At 45.9% G+C, this 20,549-nt stretch overlaps 1 protein-coding gene across 7 annotated transcripts in view; it reads right to left on the bottom strand.

Moving 5' to 3' along the window:
• Nucleotides 1–20,549, bottom strand: part of TRAF3 (TNF receptor associated factor 3) — a 59,599-nt gene that overhangs the window by 17,520 nt on the left and 21,530 nt on the right. For 5 of the 7 annotated variants that reach the window (XM_044272437.1, XM_044272433.1, XM_044272435.1 and 2 more), the window contains 4 exons: nucleotides 14,478–14,724; nucleotides 10,560–10,611; nucleotides 3,660–3,764; nucleotides 46–213 (listed from right to left, as the gene is read on the bottom strand). In XM_044272437.1, the coding sequence (XP_044128372.1) occupies nucleotides 46–213; nucleotides 3,660–3,764; nucleotides 10,560–10,611; nucleotides 14,478–14,707 (555 nt within the window). In that variant the 5' untranslated portion in view covers nucleotides 14,708–14,724. Of the gene's footprint in view, nucleotides 1–45; nucleotides 214–3,659; nucleotides 3,765–10,559; nucleotides 10,612–14,477; nucleotides 14,725–15,645; nucleotides 15,665–20,549 lie in introns of those variants that run through there. The other 2 variants (XM_044272438.1, XM_044272432.1) reach the window with 1 other exon arrangement.

Below are 20,549 nucleotides of genomic sequence, written 5' to 3' on the forward strand. Positions count from 1 at the left end.
CAAACAAAGTTGCAGGAGGCCGTTTGCGTCGTCTTACGACTTTACCTGCATTTCGACCAGCGGCACTTGGTTCTTGCAGTACTGACAGGGCGTTTCTCTGTATTTGCATGTCTTCTCTATGTGGTCGCTGAGATCCTTACGAATTACTTTCTCTTTGCAGTCGGCCCGAGGACAGGAAAGTTCTTCAAACTGACAATCACTTTTTAAGTGTATCTAAGATAAAAGAGGCAGAAATAACATTATAAACCAGTCACACAGTTTGCCACCTGTCTAATCTCTTTTTACTGGATTTCCATAAACTGCATGACGTCATTAATTTTCTCACCGTGAAAAGGATACCGCCGCGCCACCTCTTGGGGATAAAGACATGTACCATGTGTCAGCAGGTCGGAGGGTGAGTCCCTTTACAGGACTGATGTCAGAAAGCTTTCTAAATGGCAGCTGGTTCCTTAAAGCCGCCCCTCCATTGACTCCAGAAAGGCGAACGAGTGACTCACAAGCTTATGTGGAACTATAAATTCCTACATGCCTTGGCAGCAGCTACTTGGCATTAGGTGCTCAAAATAGCTTAATATTTATGTTAAATATGTGAGAAACATTGTATCTCTCCAAAGAAATGTGATCTCTATGTCAGGGTGGTTTTTTTTCTATCACAATGGGGGAGATTTATCAGAACCAGTGCAAAGGAAAAGCAGAGTTGCACTAATATCCCCCCAATGTATACGGAGGTTGGAAGAGGGTCACGTAAAGGACTGCTATGGGGTCTGCAGTCATCTGGCTTTAACGTGGCATAGGGTTCTGTGACGTAATGGTAATCGCCAGAGCTGCGTCTAATCAGCATCGGGCGCAGGTGGAGCGGCTCCTCATTACTTCCATTAATAATTCCTTGGTAATCCCATCTATATGGGACTGGCTCATTGTCCATTCTGTAAATGTAGAGGCCACAGTTCTTGGTAATGTAACCGATCCGATTCTGGGATAGACCGATAACATTTCCCAAAGGTTTAGGGTGTCGCTTAGTGTTTCATTGATGTACTAGTTCCTTTCTTCCCTCATTTCCGAATGGATATAGGGCTGCAGTTTACAGGGTTGAATGAAACGACTGCGCTGTTGGGAGGAGGAATTTCTGACCTCATATGACAATGTGAGAGGTAGGAAGAGAAGAAGGGAAGGAAGGGACAAAAGAAAGAAAGGACAGAGAAAATAAGGGTGGAAGGGAATGGGAGGAAGTAAAGAAGGAATCACAGAGAGGCAAGCAGAAAGGAAAGGAAGGAAAGAAGGGGAACAGAAGGAAAAGAAAGGAAGGAGAGTGGGAAAGAAAAGAGGGAAGAAGGGAATGGGAGGAAGTAAAGAAGGAATCACAGAGAGGCAAGCAGGAAGGAAAGAAGGGGAACAGAAGGAAAAGAAAGGAAGGAGAGTGGGAAAGAAAAGAGGGAAGAAGGGAATGGGAGGAAGTAAAGAAGGAATCACAGAGAGGCAAGCAGGAAGGAAAGGAAGGAAAGAAGGGGAACAGAAGGAAAAGAAAGGAAGGAGAGTGGGAAAGAAAAGAGGGAAGAAGGGAATGGGAGGAAGTAAAGAAGGAATCACAGAGAGGCAAGCAGGAAGGAAAGGAAGGAAAGAAGGGGAACAGAAGGAAAAGAAAGGAAGGAGAGTGGGAAAGAAAAGAGGGAAGAAGGGAATGGGAGGAAGTAAAGAAGGAATCACAGAGAGGCAAGCAGGAAGGAAAGAAGGGGAACAGAAGGAAAAGAAAGGAAGGAGAGTGGGAAAGAAAAGAGGGAAGAAGGGAATGGGAGGAAGTAAAGACGGAATCACAGAGAGGCAAGCAGGAAGGAAAGGAAGGAAAGAAGGGGAACAGAAGGAAAAGAAAGGAAGGAGAGTGGGAAAGAAAAGAGGAAAGAAGGGAATGGGAGGAAGTAAAGAAGGAATCACAGAGAGGCAAGCAGGAAGGAAAGGAAGGAAAGAAGGGGAACAGAAGGAAAAGAAAGGAAGGAGAGTGGGAAAGAAAAGAGGAAAGAAGGGAATGGGAGGAAGTAAAGAAGGAATCACAGAGAGGCAAGCAGGAAGGAAAGGAAGGAAAGAAGGGGAACAGAAGGAAAAGAAAGGAAGGAGAGTGGGAAAGAAAAGAGGAAAGAAGGGAATGGGAGGAAGTAAAGAAGGAATCACAGAGAGGCAAGCAGGAAGGAAAGGAAGGAAAGAAGGGGAACAGAAGGAAAAGAAAGGAAGGAGAGTGGGAAAGAAAAGAGGAAAGAAGGGAATGGGAGGAAGTAAAGAAGGAATCACAGAGAGGCAAGCAGGAAGGAAAGGAAGGAAAGAAGGGGAACAGAAGGAAAAGAAAGGAAGGAGAGTGGGAAAGAAAAGAGGAAAGAAGGGAATGGGAGGAAGTAAAGAAGGAATCACAGAGAGGCAAGCAGGAAGGAAAGGAAGGAAAGAAGGGGAACAGAAGGAAAAGAAAGGAAGGAGAGTGGGAAAGAAAAGAGGAAAGAAGGGAATGGGAGGAAGTAAAGAAGGAATCACAAAGAGGCAAGCAGGAAGGAAAGGAAGAAAAGGAAAGGAAGGAAAGAAGGGGAACAGAAGGAAAAAAAAGGAAGGAGAGTGGGAAAGGAAAGAGGGAATGGAATGAAGTAAAGAAAGAATCACAGAGAGGCAAGCAGGAAGGAAAGGAAGAAAAGGAAAGGAAGGAAAGAAGAGGAACAGAAGGAAAAGAAAGGAAGGGAGGAGAGTGGGAAAGCAAAGAGGGAAGAAGGGAATGGAATGAAGTAAAGAAGGAATCACAGAGAGGCAAGCAGGAAGGAAAGGAAGGAAAGAAGGGGAACAGAAGGGAAAGAAAGGAAGGGAGGAGAGTGGGAAAGGAAAGAGGGAAGAAGGGAATGGGAGGAAGTAAAGAAGGAATCACAGAGAGTCAAGCAGGAAGGAAAGGAAGAAAGGGAAAGGAAGGAAAGAAGAGGAACAGAAGGAAAAGAAAGGAAGGGAGGAGAGTGGGAAAGCAAAGAGGGAAGAAGGGAATGGGAGGAAGTAAAGAAGGAATCACAGAGAGGCAAGCAGGAAGGAAAGGAAGGAAAGATGAGGAAGCGAAAAAGAAAGAAAGGAGAGTGGGAAAGGAAAGAGGGAAGTAGTGAATGAGAGGAAGGAAAGAAGGAATCAAGGTGAGGGAAGCAAGAAGCAAGGAAACAAGAGGAAAGCAAAAAGAAAAGAAAGTAAAGTGGGAAAGAAAAGAAAGAGAAAGAAAAGAAAGGAAAGCAAGAAGAAAAGAAAGGAAAAAAAGGAAATCACGGGGTAATGGGAGAAGGAGGGAGGTGGAAGGAAGGTAGATAAGGAAACAAGGTATAAAGTAAGAAAGGGAAGGAAAATAAAGAAGGGAAGGATGACAATAGATATAGAAGAAACGCAGAAAAAAGGAGGAAGTGAAAAAGTAAGGAAAGAAGGAAAGGAAATAAAGAAGAAAGAAAGTAAGAAAATCAGGGAGTAAAAGAGGAAGACAAGGAAACCAACGTCTCTGCAAAGAACAAGACCTTGATTGGGTCCCTTATTTATGGGGCAGGCGAGGTTAATGGAAGGTTGTTTTTGCAGTTACAAAAATGGAATTTGGTGCACTTTGTACTGAAGCCACCGGTAATTACATGGCAGCGATATTTACCCCAAGGCTTTGATTTACAGCTTACCAATAAAGTGCCTAGTGTTATTTGCTCCTTGCAGCCTCTGCTCTCATTCCTGCAGTACATCTGAAGTGCAAGCACCTCTCTCCGACAACAGTTATCCTTAAACACCTGAAAATCAAGAGATTATTTTATTACTCGTAGAATTCATTTTCTTTCGGACGCTTTGTATAATCCGAACAGCCATGCTTATCCCACCGGCACTAATATGCTTATCACCGTGGAATGCCTACTTGAGCTTTTCTCTCAGCCCACCTAGAAATTATCCACATTAAAAATAAATGAATATTACATTTTAACCACAGACGGGGTACTGAGCAGCAGAGATGAAAATTCTACTTTATTTTCTGTACTACAGAATAATTTATGTGTCAAGACCAACTTACAACCTATATTTATCGCACTTGTCCCCAAATCCAGTCACCCGTATATGTGTGGTCCTGACCAACCTGCGATGAACTTCCTCCGCTAATGGCTTTGACCAATTATAGCCAACACCATATCAGTCAGGAACCATTAAACTGTAATTAGCAGTATGACTACGAGACCGATACAATAGCAGGATTTAGTCTTGGTGTAACTTTTTCAAGCTTATCCTCGTATGAAAAAAACTTTTTTTTTCTGGAGCCACAACCCATTTGCAGAAGGTTTTCACCAAAAACTGCAGCAACTATGCTACAAAGACTATGTGTTGGCTCCACCAGCAACTCTTGCGTTCATACCCATTTCTGATATAATTTGTATTTTTTTCCTTAAAGGAACACTAAATCTAGAAATGACCGGTGAAAGAAACGGGGATACTTTAGGCCCCACTGTTTGTGATTCTGCAGGATCCTAAAACAGTCTTGAAGAAATTCTGCAGAGAGCACAAAGTCTTGCTGATCTGCTCCATATTCTGCCATGTGGGTTGGGGTACTTCAAGGGACAGGGCTTAAAGGCTAGGGACACCCTCAGGGCAATTTTGGGCTTAGAATAATTTTTTCAGTCAGTCTTTATTTAAAAAAAATTAAATAAAATGTAGCAGCTTTGGTGATACATGCAGTTAAAAATCAGTCTTTCTGCAGACTTGTTCTTGAGTTCTGTCAGCTGATGGCTCAGGTGAAGCCTTATCTCTGATCTCCTGACCTCATAAACACCTATTATAGCTAATCTCTTATCAAACGGCTAAGAACATGGCTTAGGCTACTTTCACATTAGCGTTTTTCTTTTCCGGCATAGAGTTCCGTCCTAGGGGCTCTATACCGGAAAATAACTAATCAGGCATATCCCCATGCATTCTGAATGGAGAGCGATCCGTTCAGGATGCATCAGAATGTCTTCAGTTCAGTCATTTTGACTGATCAGGCAAAAGAGAAAACCGCAGCATGCTACGGTTTTACCTCCGGCGAAAAAAACTGAAGACATGCCTGAATGCCGGATCATTTTTTTCCATAGGAATGTATTAGTGCCGGATCCGGCATTCAAAATACCGGAATGCCGGATCCGTCCTTCTGGTCTGCGCATGCGCAGACCTTTAAAAATGAGAAAAATAAATAAATACCTGATCCGTTTTGCCTGATGACCGGAAAAACGGATCCGGTATTGCAATGCATTTTTCTGACTGATCAGTTCAGGCAACAGAACTGCCTGCCGGAATCAAACAACGCAAGTGTGAAAGTACCCTTAAATGGGTGTTTATGAGATCAGAGATGAGGCTTTACATGGAGGGACAGCCGGCAAATAGACTGATTTTAACCGAATGTATCACAAAAACAGCTAGCAATTTTTAATAACGACCAATTGATTTTTAGCCCCAAATCAGTAAAATGCAATAATAAAACATTGCCCCCAAGGTGTCCAAAGCCTTTAACAACCATGTTGGCCTACTGCTGAGGGAGGAGGCTCCTGCTACGGCCAGTTGTCTTACAGCCAGTCATAGCATTGTGAGGAGGAGGAGGACACGGTTGAGCTCCTGAGATCTCTATATACACTGCGGTTTTAAATGTACTGTGAGACAAAACAAGTTCAGAGGGCAGGAAGAGATTAATGGAGGAACTGCTGGGAATTTTTTTAATTTTTTTTTTACATTTTTGTGTTTAGCATTCTTTTAAAATCTTAAGTGTCTGAAATTTTGACGCATCAGCCCTTGGTTTAAAAGACAATCAGGCATCTATCCACAGGAAACATGACATGTGCTCTGTAGCCACATGGACTGAAAGGTCTCTTTTCTAGGGACAGGTCATAATTTAAGGCCGAGTATCATTATGTGAAGTCCGGTTTAAAGCTAGTCATATATACCAGTCACCGTCTTTGAAATCCCCCTGGCTCAAGGCTTCCCTTTGTTCAGAGGACCTATAGATACTTCTACAGTGCCATAGTCCAAGCGGTTAAGATCAGATTTCGACAAAAATATCCTGTAGAGACATGCATCCTGTTTCTTGCTTGGGACTTTCCAAACCTTCTCAACTCAAGCTTATTCACACAAACAATGCTGAAGATGTGAGCAGCGTCTTGATAATGCTGGCACTCCCCAATGCTACATCTATGTGTTTTCTCAATCATCCACATACTGAAGCTGAGTAGTTACTTGAAATGATGGATCAGACGAAGGACGATTCTTCTATTCTCAGTTCTCTGTCATGTGTCCACCCTCGAGGCAAGTGGACGTCACCATATTCGCTCTTTAATCCAGCATTCAATGCTTAGAAGGTAACACATACTCCTTGAAAGATTAAGACCTACATAGTTGACAGGTCATTAGACATGTCCAAGTCCTCCTATACTTCTCAAGCCCTCTTAGACTTCCTGGCTACTCCCCTACCATCATTTACTAGAAGGTCTTCCTCTTTTTCTGTTCTACGTCTTTACCAGCATCTCTGCTCCGTCTTCTTCCTTCCTTACCTTTAATTATCTTGTACGTGAGTGCAACATGACAAATATGATCTTGAAACCCACCACTGATGGTCTGCAGCATATAAAGAACTCATCTTCTGAAAAACCTGGTCATTTTTTAGGTCCAAGATTCTGATACAAAGCTCCAAACTCCCTTGATAGTCAAAGTTAAAAAATAAATTCTGCCTGTGTGCCGTCACCACTAAGGGACGCTTACTGTATATTGTGTTATTATGGCGTTCAATGTATGATCATGATGCAAAGCTCCCCCTAGTGGCGGCTGAGAGGCACCCTAATTTTATCCTTTATCCATTGCTATGCCCATACAGGGGATAAGGAAACCGAAATAGCACCACCCAAGATGATGCAAGAGGTAAAATAAAACTGCCCTGATCACCTGCAACATAGTTTTCCCTCAATGGGGAGTCGTGGTTAATGTTTGAGTACGTCTCATGCTGTAATCATAGTTTCTTAGCTATTCTTAGTCACAGCCTAAGACTTGAAACGTGTGAGACATTTTGAGACCTCCCAGAATTTATATTCCTGTTTACGCAAGGAGTGCCGATTCCAGTGCTGGAGTTCAGATTTTCTTGGCAATCTCTGTACTCTCATCAGCTTTCTGTTTCTTGCCTATCAGTTTTCTCACGCCTTCTCATCTCCTTGGATTCTTCTCCATCATAGCATGAGAATGCCGTGATCAAAGAGTTAACAGTTCCTGAGTAATTACAGTTCTCTCTTCTGCTCAGAGGCTAAATGAGCCGCATTTTCCATTCAAGCCCTCCCACATTGGCGCCAGACGCTTAGAAACTTCTACTACAGAAAAGGGAACAAATGATTTGAGCTGTTTCTAAACAGTACCAACAAGATCCGAGGCGCGCTCCAGAACCTGGATCCGGCACTTCCTACAAAAACCCTGAGAAAAATAAGTCTTGATCGATTTGGCTCCATCTTAACAAGCAACCATGGCCCCGATTTATCATACTTCACTCCGGAATTCTGGCTTAAAAAAATTGCAAAATGGGGCTTTTTGCATGTTTTTGGGCCTCACTTGTGCAAACATTTTGCACCTTTCTCTATTTTTACACCACTCTCTCCAGTTTTTGAAATATGGGTTTGGAAGTAAGCATGGTTAGCCATGTTAATGAGTTTTACTCCAGATTTATCAATGAGGCTTTTTTAAAAATCAGCAAAAACAAAACATTTTTTTTGCAATCTCACTCCAGTAGAAGGGTGGGGTAGCTTTTCTAGACAACAGTCTTAAGGTTTAAGGATGAGACACATTTATAGAACAACCTGTGACATTTGATAAATGTGGCATAAAGTACGTCAACGCAGACTCAAGCAAAACGGACTTCAAATATTCCCCTCATGATAATATAGGCAAATGGGCTGGAATTTAGGACTCCACAATTTTCTTCTATCACCAACACACCGAGAGCTCATCCACAGCGACCCGATCAGGCTTGTCCTCTACCGTGGCCACTAAGGTAATGAGGCAAATCTGTCAGCTTCAAAACACCCTCCAAACTAGAGTAAGCGGTGTATAGTGTAAAGGATCCTTTACATGGGACGGTACAGCAAAAGACTGTAAGGAAGGAAGTGTTCCCTCCCGATAATCACCTGCTCGCTGGTGGAGGGGACTGCTGCATTTACAAAATGGCCCCTAAGTGATGCCAAGTCCGGCTATGTAGTATTTATCTTGATACTCGCTTCCAATCTGATCCTGCGCTATGACAAACCAACAGTAAAATGCATTGAGAGGACTCCTCTTTGAGAGTCCTCTCCATTATGTGCCTGAGCATGGGAGTCCACTGTCTTCTCAATGCATTTTACTGTTGGTTTGTGGGAGCACAGCGTCGGAACGCAAGCGAGTATGAAGATAAAAATTATATTTTCTCACTCTGCATCGCTGCCTAGTTTTGGAGCTGACAGATTCCCTTTAAATTTGCTGAATTCTCTGAAATCACAACCCAAAACTGTAGTCAAACTGGGCCTCTAGCTGAGGATCTTAAAGAAGCGGGTTAATGTACACACAAGATATAAAGTAATGGCAGATCTGGTCTAGACCTGGGATGGCCTTCTGAAAGATGTTGTGTTTTGGAGAGGTTTTAAAGGTGTCCCATGGTGGGATGGGTCTGAAATCAAGAAAGGGTGAGGAGAGAGGACACCATCTAAACGTCCTATTCCCAACAGAAGGAAATTATAATCTGCACTTTTGAGGCGCGGTTGGTCACTAGTACCCATGTGCACACAATGCCATAGGCCCCTATGGTAGGTAGACTGATGCTTTAAAGCGATTAGTATCAGCAGCAAGAAACCAGGTGGAACAAATGTGTCACTGACACACGGACATTGATGCAATCCTTCAGTCGTGTAAATAGTGATCATGTTGCACAAGAAAACTTTCCCACATTATATCGGAAGCCATGCAACCTCATTAACCAGCATTGTAACAATGATAACTGCATGAAGGAATTCACGTAATGAAGCAATAATTATCATATCCCTTCCTCTCCTTCTATCTAGCCATTTAGCGAGAAGACTCATGGGCCTCCAGAACTTTCGGTGTTGATGCGGCCATACGAATGTGGTCAACTGTCCATGACCATAAGTGAGAGAATCAGCTTGTTCAAGATATCCACATCAACTTGCTTTGCTGGATGTGAATTTAATTAGTCTTTTTGTGAAATCTCCTTCAATTCCACAAGGATTATAAAAACTCCACTAGAGTCAGAATTGTCCACGGTCAAATGCTGGGGAAAATGCTGCTCTGTTAACTTTTCTAGTAGAACGAAGACCGTTCAACACCTCTGGTTGGACAGGACAATCTCATAAAAAAGGTCTAATAGAACAAAGATGGCCTGTGCCACCACAAGAACAGAGCAGATGTATAAACGTGTCTAGCAGAGCCAAAAGCTTCCATGGGTACAGGCTGGAAAATGCTACTATCACAGAACATTGAAGATGGCCCATGGACTTTTTTAGGGGGGGGGGGGGGGGCTAAATTTGGGACAGTTCTACAAGTCATGACTAGCAGACCCAAGAGGACCCATGTCTTACAGTTGGCCAGACAAGCTCTATAACCTATTCTAAAGGAGTTAAGAGGGCCTATGGTCACCAAATGGACAGAGCAGATCTATAGAAATATCTAGTAGAGTCAAGATTGTCCATCTCCGCCGGTTGGACAGAGGAGCTCTATAAAACGATTGTAGTAAGTGAAGCTGGCCCAAGTTCACATGGATAGACAAGTTTTATAAACATGCTTATATGAGACTGTAAGTAGTGTTGAGCGAACTTGTGTTTTAAGTTCGGCATCTAAAGTTCAGGTTATCGAAGAATCCCGTTATGAATTCCACTACCACGGACCATAACGGAATTTAGAATCCATAATGGAATTCTTCCAAAACCCGACGCCGAACTTAAAACACAAGTTCGCTTAACACTAACTGTAAAGCCTATGGCTAACTGTTGGGCAAAGATATTGTACATGATCTCATTCACAGACTTTGGAGGGACCAAAGACATATCTAGTGGAATCAAGTTCGACCACCACCACCAGTTGGGAGCTAGTTCCATAGATGGGGTGAAGCTATCCAGCACAGGAACAGACTGCCAAGGGTTCAACGTATTTGGCATAGCCGGATACTGCTGTTCACAACCAGACCCATTGACTGTAATGACATCTAGCCGGTTTCGGCATGAGCGCCGGGTTTCAATCTGGGTGAAACCCAGCGCTCATGATGGAAACCAGACGAATCCCCACCAGAACCCATTACAGACAATGGGCTCCAGCGATACACGGCCCTATACGGTTAAGCCAGATACGAGGAACCCCGGCCAGCTGTTCCCCTGCTGATCTCTTTACTGCATGTGTGGAACTAGTCTAAGACATAGCTCATACCGATTTCCTAACTTACAGCGAGACTCTCTCCCACCCATCCTCCCACCCCCTGCTTTGTTCTGGCTTTGTCTGGACATCATCGTTTCATGGATTTCAAAAGAAAAAAAAAAAAAAAAAATGAATAAAGTTCTTACCTTATCTTTAATAATAATTTCTTCACAAGCCATACATTGTGGATTGGAGGAGCTGGGGGCCAAAAACATCAAAAATATCAAATTAATAAAAAAATAAAAAAAGGCAGAACAACGAAGGAGATTAATGTGATCGGGCTTCTTACTTTCCAAGAGAGACCTTAAGGCCTCATGCACACGACCGTTGTGTGCATCCGTGGCCGTTGTGCCGTTTTCCGTTTTTTTTTCGCGGACCCATTGACTCTCAATAGGTCCGTGGAAAAATCGGAAAATGCACCGTTTTGCAGCCGAGACCGTGATCCGTGTTTCCTGTCCGTCAAAAAAATAAGACCTGTCCTATTTTTTTGACGGACAACGGTTCACGGACCCATTCAAGTCAATGAGTCCGTGATCCGTGGATTGGCATCCGTGTCCGTGATCCGTGGATTGGCATCCGTGTCCGTGATCCGTGGCCGTAGGTTACTTTCATACAGACGGATCCGAAGAAAACTCAGATCCGACAGTATATTCTAACACAGAGGCGTTCCCATAGTGATGGGGACGCTTCTAGTTAGAATATACAACGAACTGTGTACATGACTGCCCCCTGCTGCCTGGCAGCACCCGATCTCTTACAGGGGGCTGTGATCCGTACAATTACGGTGCTGCACCTGAAGGGGTTAATTGTGCGTATCATAGCCCCCTGTAAGAGATCAGGGGCTGCCAGGCAGCAGGGGGCAGACCTCCCCTCCCCAGTTTGAATATCATTGGTGGCCAGTGTGCGGCCTCCCCGGCCCCCCTCTATTGCATTATTAACATTGGTGGCAGTGTGCAGCCTCCCCCGGCCCCCCTCCCTCCCTCCCTCTATTGCATTATTAACATTGGTGGCAGTGTGCGGCCTCCCCCGGCCCCCCTCCCTCCCTCTATTGCATTATTAACATTGGTGGCAGTGTGCAGCCTCCCCCGGCCCCCCTCCCTCCCTCTATTGCATTATTAACATTGGTGGCAGTGTGCGGCCTCCCCCGGCCCGCCTCCCTCCCTCTATTGCATTATCAACATTGGTGGCAGTGTGCAGCCTCCCCCGGCCCCCCTCCCTCCCTCTATTGCATTATTAACATTGGTGGCAGTGTGCGGCCTCCCCCGGCCCCCCTCCCTCCCTCTATTGCATTATTAACATTGGTGGCAGTGTGCGGCCTCCCCCGGCCCCCCTCCCTCCATCTATTGCATTATTAACATTGGTGGCAGTGTGCAGCCTCCCCCGGCCCCCCTCCCTCTATTGCATTATCAACATTGGTGGCAGTGTGCGGCCTCCCCCGGCCCCCCTCCCTCCCTCTATTGCATTATCAACATTGGTGGCAGTGTGCGGCATCCCCCGGCCCCCCTCCCTCCCTCTATTGTATTAATAACATTGGTGGCAGTGTGCGGCATCCCCCGGCCCCCCTCCCTCCCTCTATTGTATTAATAACATTGGTGGCAGTGTGCGGCATCCCCTGGCCCCCCCTCCCTCCCTCTATTGTATTAATAACATTGGTGGCAGTGTGCGGCATCCCCCGGCCCCCCTCCCTCCCTCTATTGTATTAATAACATTGGTGGCAGTGTGCGGCATCCCCTGGCCCCCCCTCCCTCCCTCTATTGTATTAATAACATTGGTGGCAGTGTGCGGCATCCCCTGGCCCCCCCTCCCTCCCTCTATTGTATTATTAACATTGGTGGCAGTGTGCGGCCTCCCCCGGCCCCCCTCCCTCCCTCTATTGTATTAATAACATTAGTGGCAGTGTGCGGCCTCCCCCGGCCCCCCTCCCTCCCTCTATTGTATTATTAACATTGGTGGCAGTGTGCGGCCTCCCCCGGCCCCCCTCCCTCCCTCTATTGTATTATTAACATTGGTGGCAGTGTGCGGCATCCCCTGGCCCCCCCTCCCTCCCTCTATTGTATTATTAACATTGGTGGCAGTGTGCGGCCTCCCCCGGCCCCCCTCCCTCCCTCTATTGCATTATTAACATTGGTGGCAGTTTGCGGCCTCCCCCGGCCCGCCTCCCTCCCTCTATTGCATTATCAACATTGGTGGCAGTGTGCAGCCTCCCCCGGCCCCCCTCCCTCCCTCTATTGCATTATTAACATTGGTGGCAGTGTGCGGCCTCCCCCGGCCCCCCTCCCTCCCTCTATTGCATTATTAACATTGGTGGCAGTGTGCGGCCTCCCCCGGCCCCCCTCCCTCCATCTATTGCATTATTAACATTGGTGGCAGTGTGCAGCCTCCCCCGGCCCCCCTCCCTCTATTGCATTATCAACATTGGTGGCAGTGTGCGGCCTCCCCCGGCCCCCCTCCCTCCCTCTATTGCATTATCAACATTGGTGGCAGTGTGCGGCATCCCCCGGCCCCCCTCCCTCCCTCTATTGTATTAATAACATTGGTGGCAGTGTGCGGCATCCCCCGGCCCCCCTCCCTCCCTCTATTGTATTAATAACATTGGTGGCAGTGTGCGGCATCCCCCGGCCCCCCTCCCTCCCTCTATTGTATTAATAACATTGGTGGCAGTGTGCGGCATCCCCCGGCCCCCCTCCCTCCCTCTATTGTATTAATAACATTGGTGGCAGTGTGCGGCATCCCCTGGCCCCCCCTCCCTCCCTCTATTGTATTAATAACATTGGTGGCAGTGTGCGGCATCCCCTGGCCCCCCCTCCCTCCCTCTATTGTATTAATAACATTGGTGGCAGTGTGCGGCCTCCCCCGGCCCCCCTCCCTCCCTCTATTGTATTAATAACATTAGTGGCAGTGTGCGGCATCCCCTGGCCCCCCCTCCCTCCCTCTATTGCATCAATACCATTGTAAGAGATCGGGTGCTGCCAGGCAGCAGGGGGCAGTCATGTACACAGTTTGTAGTATATTCTAACTAGAAGCGTACCCATCACCATGGGAACGCCTCTGTGTTAGAATATACTGTCGGATATGAGTTTGCACGATGTAACTCATATCCGACAGTATATTCTAACATATACCATCGGATTGGAGAAAACTCAGATCCGATGGTATAAAAGAGACTTCAGACTTTACATTGAAAGTCAATGGGGACGGATCCGTTTGCAATTGCACCATATTGTGTCAACGTCAAATGGATCCGTCCCCATTGACTTGCATTGTAATTCAGGACGGATCAGTTTGGCTCCGCACGGCCAGGCGGACACCAAAACGACTTTTTTTTCATGTCCGTGGATCCTCCAAAAATCAAGGAAGACCCACGGATGAAAAAACGGTCACGGATCACGGACCTACGGACCCCGTTTTTGCGGACCGTAAAAAAAAAACGGCCGTGTGCATGAGGCCTAAGGGATACAGACCTGTAGCCAACATCATCTGTATGAAAAACCTGCTCCAAAACCGGGGCATACAAGTCTGGTATATACAAGTACATGATGTCCATGCACCTAGTTTATGCCATGTTATAATTCAAAGGGGTTTCAGAGACTTAAATATCAATGCCCCTTAGGCATTGAGGGACTTAAACAAGGTAACAGACCGGTCATATACAGTCAATTTTATTTGACCCCCATAACAATATCATAGACCATGATGCTTTACAGCAAGCCATACCTCGATGATATTGTGTGGGGAAGACTGACAACTGCTGTGAGCAGGGGTGTAGCTAAAGGCTCATGGGCTCTGGTGCAATAGTTCAGCTTGGGCCCCTACTTTGTGGCAAGGGACAGGGAAACACATAGCCTTCGTGCCACCTGAGGCAAAAATTGAAACAGCATCCCCCTCAATCCAAATTCTTGACCTAACCCCTTCCCTTCAGCCAGAGGTGTAACTTGACCAGTATGCACTGTCTATAATACCAGTGTCCTCTTATATAGCACAAGGGTCTCTGGGCCCCTCAGCGACTGCTACCTCTGCACCCCCTATAGCTACGCCCCAGCGCTCAGTCGGCGGTGGTCGCTCACCTTAGTAATGAGTTCATGCAGGTCTCACAGTATCGGTGACCACATTCTGTCTGCCGGGGGTTACACAAGACGAGCCTGCACTTCTCACACTTGTACTTTTCTTCCACCTGCTTCAGAAACTTTTCCTTGTAGCCTCCTTGCTCCGGTACGTAGATGGTGGTGGCGAGGCTGCGGTCGGGGTTGCTTCTCTGCTGTAGTGTTTGTAAGTCTATCTTTTTGCTGGCATCCATGATATGACAGCTAAATTCTGAAAGAGGGTAGAGAAAAGAGCCATTAATAACGCATGGACATCCCGATGGGACCCCCCCCCACGATCCCAAGAATGGGAGTCCCATGTCCCCGTCCTGGTGGAGTAGCAGGCCAGGCATGCACCCTTCCATTCTCTATAGCAGTGTTTCCCAACCAGTGTGCCTCCAGCTGTTGCAAAACTACAACTCCCAGCATGCCCGCACAACCAAAGGCTGCCCGGACATGCTGGGAGTTGTAGTTTTGCAACAGCTGGAGGCACGCTGGTTGGGAAACACTGCTCTATAGGACTGCCAGAGTAGAGGGCACGTCAATCTCCAGCAGTTCTATAGAAAGTGAATGTACATGCTCAACCTGACACTCCATTCACATCGGGAAATTGGACCCTGTTGTCCGGTTCGGTGGGGGTCCCGGCAATGAGACCCCCCACCAATGATGGCTATCCCCTATTCCTGTACATAAAGGATAACTTGGCACAACCACTTTTACGTACAGAAGAGATAAATGACGAATTTTGCCCGTAAAATTGAAGGATTTAAAAGGGGTAGGAACCATGCAAAGTTTAAACTGTCTGGTCATCGGGATGCAGTTGTCAAAAGGAATTAAAGCGCTATGCACCGTACAGGAGTGAGGATGCCCTCGTACAGAACATACACCAGGTAGGTTGCTTCCTCTGGTCATATAAGAAAACCGTAGAGATACTGCAGGTATAGATAACGTATCCTAGGCTCCTAGGTCACCACCCAAGCCTCATAGGATACGCGATTTCAGCTGCACTATCCCCCCTTTCATGTCGCCTCCCGAGGAATTTGGCCGTGTGCCGTCTAGTCTTTCGTCACGGTCAGAATGAGGTAAGTCTTGAATTGAATGAGCCAGCGTGACGCTACCAGCTTCTGTGTAAGACTGTAAAGCTTAAACCTACTCATCTTTCCGTGTGCACAAGTTTTGTCAATGCTGTGAAAATGTCACCGTAGTGCGATCACCCCGCAGGCCGCCTCCTCGTATGGGCCCCGTATAGTGACAGCCACCAGTCCGGCCGTGAGGAGTCATATCGCCGCTGTGATCACAAGCCGCGGACCACGCCTCGCCATTTTCATTTTTTTTTCCCCTTTTGACATTTTTACAACTGAGGCAGCATATTTCTGTACAGTCTGACTCAGAAATACAGTGTGAACGCAGTAAAAATAGATTCCACAGGAGATGAATGTGGGCAATAGGGAAAAGATTGCTAATGCAAAAAAGTTAAAAATAAATATATATATAAATCACATTTAAAGACCAAAACTGACACAATTGTATGTACACTAAGCAGGTGAAGTGAATGAAAACACACACTTTTATTACGACTATATTATGTCTATATCATCAGATTATTTTACAAAATTTTGTAATATTTCTGAATAGAGAATGTCATTGAAATACCGTAAAAATACGAATGGCACAAAATAAAACATTTCTGTAGAAAGCATTAATATCACCGGCCATTTCATCGCCGCGCTCCACCGGAAGACCGAGCAAGACTCTCAGAACAGAAGTCGTTCAAATAGAATATGGAAGTTATACCTAAAATGAACACTCAATATGGACGTCGTTGTGCTACAAAGTCCCCACCCCGAGTTAGGATTTGTCTTATCTCTTCAAATTTCCAAGTCAATGAAGGAAGTAAATACTGAATCAAAAAGGACAAATGTAATCAGTATGAAAGATAGTCAGCAGATGTGTCCCTATGACACTGGCTGACCTGTTACATGTGCACTTGGCAGCTGAAGGCATCTGTGTTGGCCCCATGTTCCTATGTGTCCGCATTGCTGAGAAAAATGATGTTTTAATATATGCAAATGAGCCTCTAGGAGCAACGGGGGCGTTACCATTACACCTAGAGGCTCTGCTCTCTCTGCAGCTGCCGCGCCCTCTGCTCTTTGATTGACAGGACCAGGTGTGGTGATGATATTTTCACTATCTGGCCCTGTTAATCAAAGTGCAGAGGGTGCAGCAGTTGCAGAGCATCTCGGTGTAATGGCCACGCCCCCGTTGCTCCTAGAGGCTCATTTGCATATATTGAAACATCATTTTTCTCAGCAATGCGGGCACATATGAACATGGGACCAACACAGACTCCTTCAGCTGCCAAGTGCACATGGAACAGGTCATCCAGTGTCATAGGTAAAAAACTGCTGACAGATGCCCAATAAGTAAACAAGGGCAAGTAACTTTTGATTAACTTTTTCAATTGCTTTTGTCACATGACAGTACACTCAAGTTTAGAAATGCTCCATCTTTGCATGATAGATAGTTACACTGCCTGTCCAAAAAAAAAAAAAAAAGTCGCCACCTGGATTTAACTAAGCAAATAGTTCTGAGCCTCCTATTGGATAATTACTGCCGGGCGATTATCTTTCATCAGGCAATAAGTTATTTAACCCCGACTGGTGCAATGAGTTGCTTCTCATTTCTTAAACAACCATGTCAGAAGACACATCTCGTGGTCGTGGAAAAGATGTTAGTCTGTTTGAGAAGGGTCGAATCATTGGCATGCATCAAGCAGAGAAAACATCCAAGGAGATTGCAGAAACTACTAAAATTGGGTTAAGAACTGTCCAAAGCATTATTACAAACCGGAAGAATAGTGGGGACCCATCGTATTCGAGGAAGAAATGTGGCGGGGAAAAAATCCTGAATGATGGTGATCGGCGATCACTTAAACGTTTGGCTCAAATTGTGAAAGAGTGGTTCAGGGAGCAGGAGACATCATTGTCACACATGGATTGGCCACCACAGAGTCCAGACCTGAGCCCCATTGAGAATCTTTGGGATGTGCTGGAGAAGGCTTTGCGCAGCGGTCAGACTCCACCATCATCAGTGCAAGATCTTGGGGGAAAATTAATGCAATGCTGGATGGAAATAAATCTTGTGACATTGCAGAAGCTTATCGAAACAATGCCACAGCGAATGCGTGCCGCAATCAAAGCTAGAGGCGGTCCAACGAAATATTTTTGGTCGGGAGTCGTAACTTTTTTTGGGGACGGGCAGTGTATATAGATAGTTCTGAAATGACACTAAGAAATGCTCGTTGCATTGGGGGCTGAGACTTATCAATACGGACTCTGCATTCTGCCAGTGATATAGAGCTGGGCAAAGTCCTCTCCAGCAGCACAAATCTCTTTCCTTCAAGACCTAAGAATGATAGCAATAATCTACACTGATACGTTGGAACAAACCTACAGTTGTGAGCAGGACTAAAGCAGCGAGAAAACAAGAATCTCCTCAAACACTGACAGAAACGGATTCGCTGCGGGAGGAATGTATCAATGTATCACACCGCTATGTCTGGTTTTCTTCATACAAAAGTCTGCGGTCATTAAGCGGGTGAAATGCTGCAGTCTGCTGCTCGGAAGCCTGGGAAAGCTGAGTGATGATGAAAAAACGGAAAACTTAAAAGCCTACGTGTACTAACGGGAGGGCGGGATGCTCATCAATGCAAAACAGGCAGACGTTATGTTGAAAGGGGGAAATTCAAAGTATAACATTTACGAGGTAAACTCCACAAAGGGTTCATTCCAGGAAGGAACTGAGCAAAAACACCAAGCAATTCCCGGAGGGAAAATAAATAACAAACATGCGTGAGCGCACCCCCAGTCTAAAGAGAGGCATTTTTGGGTGTAAGTAAATAAACTGAGCGGCACCACATACTGATGGGAGAGACCACGGGACGGTAACGATGCAATATATTATTCATGGGTGACAACTCCAAATCTGCAGGTGACGAAGACATCTTGATACACCCCAATGGACGCCAGTCCCTTCTTATACCTTCTTTCAGACACGGCAGAAGACAGAGGCTCCTGCTGCAGACAGCTGCTGCCTTACGACCGTTTGGCGTCAAACATAACGAAAATGATTGAAAATGCAGATGACGCTCAAATTTCACACAAACATATGGGTTCCGTTGCCGTATTGCGGATCAGCAATAAACGGACACCGTACCGTGTGCATGCCGCATCATGGATGCGGACCCATTCGCTTGAATGAGTCCACAAATCCGGAGATGCGGATTGGAAGCACGGAACAGAAACCCATGGGAGCACCACGGAGTGCTTCTGCGGGATTCTGTACAAAGATAGGACATATCCTATCTTTTTGCGGAACGGAGGGATGCAGACCCATTCAAGTTGAATGGATCTGGATCAGTCCCGGAGGACTCACGAACGTTCGGCCGCAATGCATGGAACGGAACCCATACGTTTGTGTGAACAAGCCCTTAGGAAGTGTTTCCCGAGTACTGGGAACTGGAAGCCTAATAATACACACAGAATCACCAGTATAAGGCTCTATTCACAGGTCCGCAATTTCGTTCCGCATTTTACGGAATGGAATTGCGCACTAATTCATTCCTATGGGGCAGCACGATGTGCTGCACGGACACGGAATTGCGGATCCGCACTTCCGGGTCCACTAAAAAATAGAACAGGCATATTCTATTAGGGAAATGTGCGGTCTGCAAAATGCGGAACGCACATTGCGGCTTTCCGTGTTTTGCGGCTCTGTGGATCCACAAAACATGTTGCGGACGTGTGAATGGAGCCTAATCATTATAGAATGCCAATAATGATAATTTTTTGTGTGTGTTACGTTCACTAATGCCGACCCTCTCTCAGGCTTGCAGGGCGTGCACGCACACACACTCGCACGCACACACACTCGCACGCACACACACTCGCACGCACACACACTCGCACGCACACACGCTCGCATCCTCTCAGTCATCAGTAATAATTTTCTGCTTGGTGCAACACCCAGAAATAAGCACCGACACCTCGGGGATATAAGCCCTTCTCATTCCAAAGTCATCTTAGACATCGTATATTTGGTTTTTTCCTCAGTAGTCACAAAGTTAGTTGGGAAGTCCCCAAGGATCTTACAGCTAAGTCGACTTTCACACTGGCGTTTTGGTTCCGTTTGAGATCCGTTCAGGGATCTCACAAGCGTCCAAAACGGATCAGGTTTTGCCATAATGCATTCTGAATGGATAAGGATCCGCTCAGAATGCATCAGTTTGCTTCCGTTCCGCTTTGTAGGCTGCTTGCAGCGTATTGGTGTCCGTCTGACGAAACAGAGCCAAACGGATCCGTTTACACTGACACAATAGAAAACGGACCCATCCCCCACTGACTTTCAATGGTGTTCAAGACACGTTATGAACGGATCTGCACCAAACGCGAGTGTGAAAGTAGCCTAAGGGAATAGAAAAAAAACTAACTCACACAGAATCTCACAAGTTTACAGATTTCAGTATGGGCATTATATTATAGACTTACATCCTGTCCTATCCTGCAGAGCTGCGCTCACTATTCTGCTGGTGCAGTCACTGTGTACATACATTACATTACTTATCCTGTACTGATCCTGAGTTACATCCTGTATTATACTCCAGAGCTGCACTCACTATTCTGCTGGTGCAGTCACTGTGTACATACATTACTTATCCTGTACTGATCCTGAGTTACATCCTGTATTATACTCCAGAGCAGCACTCACTGTTCTGCTGGTGCAGTCTCTGTGTACATACATTACTTATCCTGTACTGATCCTGAGTTACATCCTGTATTATACTCCAGAGCTGCACTCACTATTCTGCTGGTGCAGTCACTGTGTACATACATTACTTATCCTGTACTGATCCTGAGTTACATCCTGTATTATACTCCAGAGCTGCACTCACTATTCTACTGGTGGAGTCACTGTGTACATACATTATATTGCTGCATTCCAAGGGAAAATTAACTCTACTAATCCCAGACCAGGTGCCTAAGTTTCCAGTCTTCTCCT

The sequence above is a fragment of the Bufo gargarizans genome, chromosome 11 (assembly GCF_014858855.1).
Source record: "Bufo gargarizans isolate SCDJY-AF-19 chromosome 11, ASM1485885v1, whole genome shotgun sequence".
NCBI classification, from domain to species: Eukaryota; Metazoa; Chordata; class Amphibia; order Anura; family Bufonidae; genus Bufo; species Bufo gargarizans.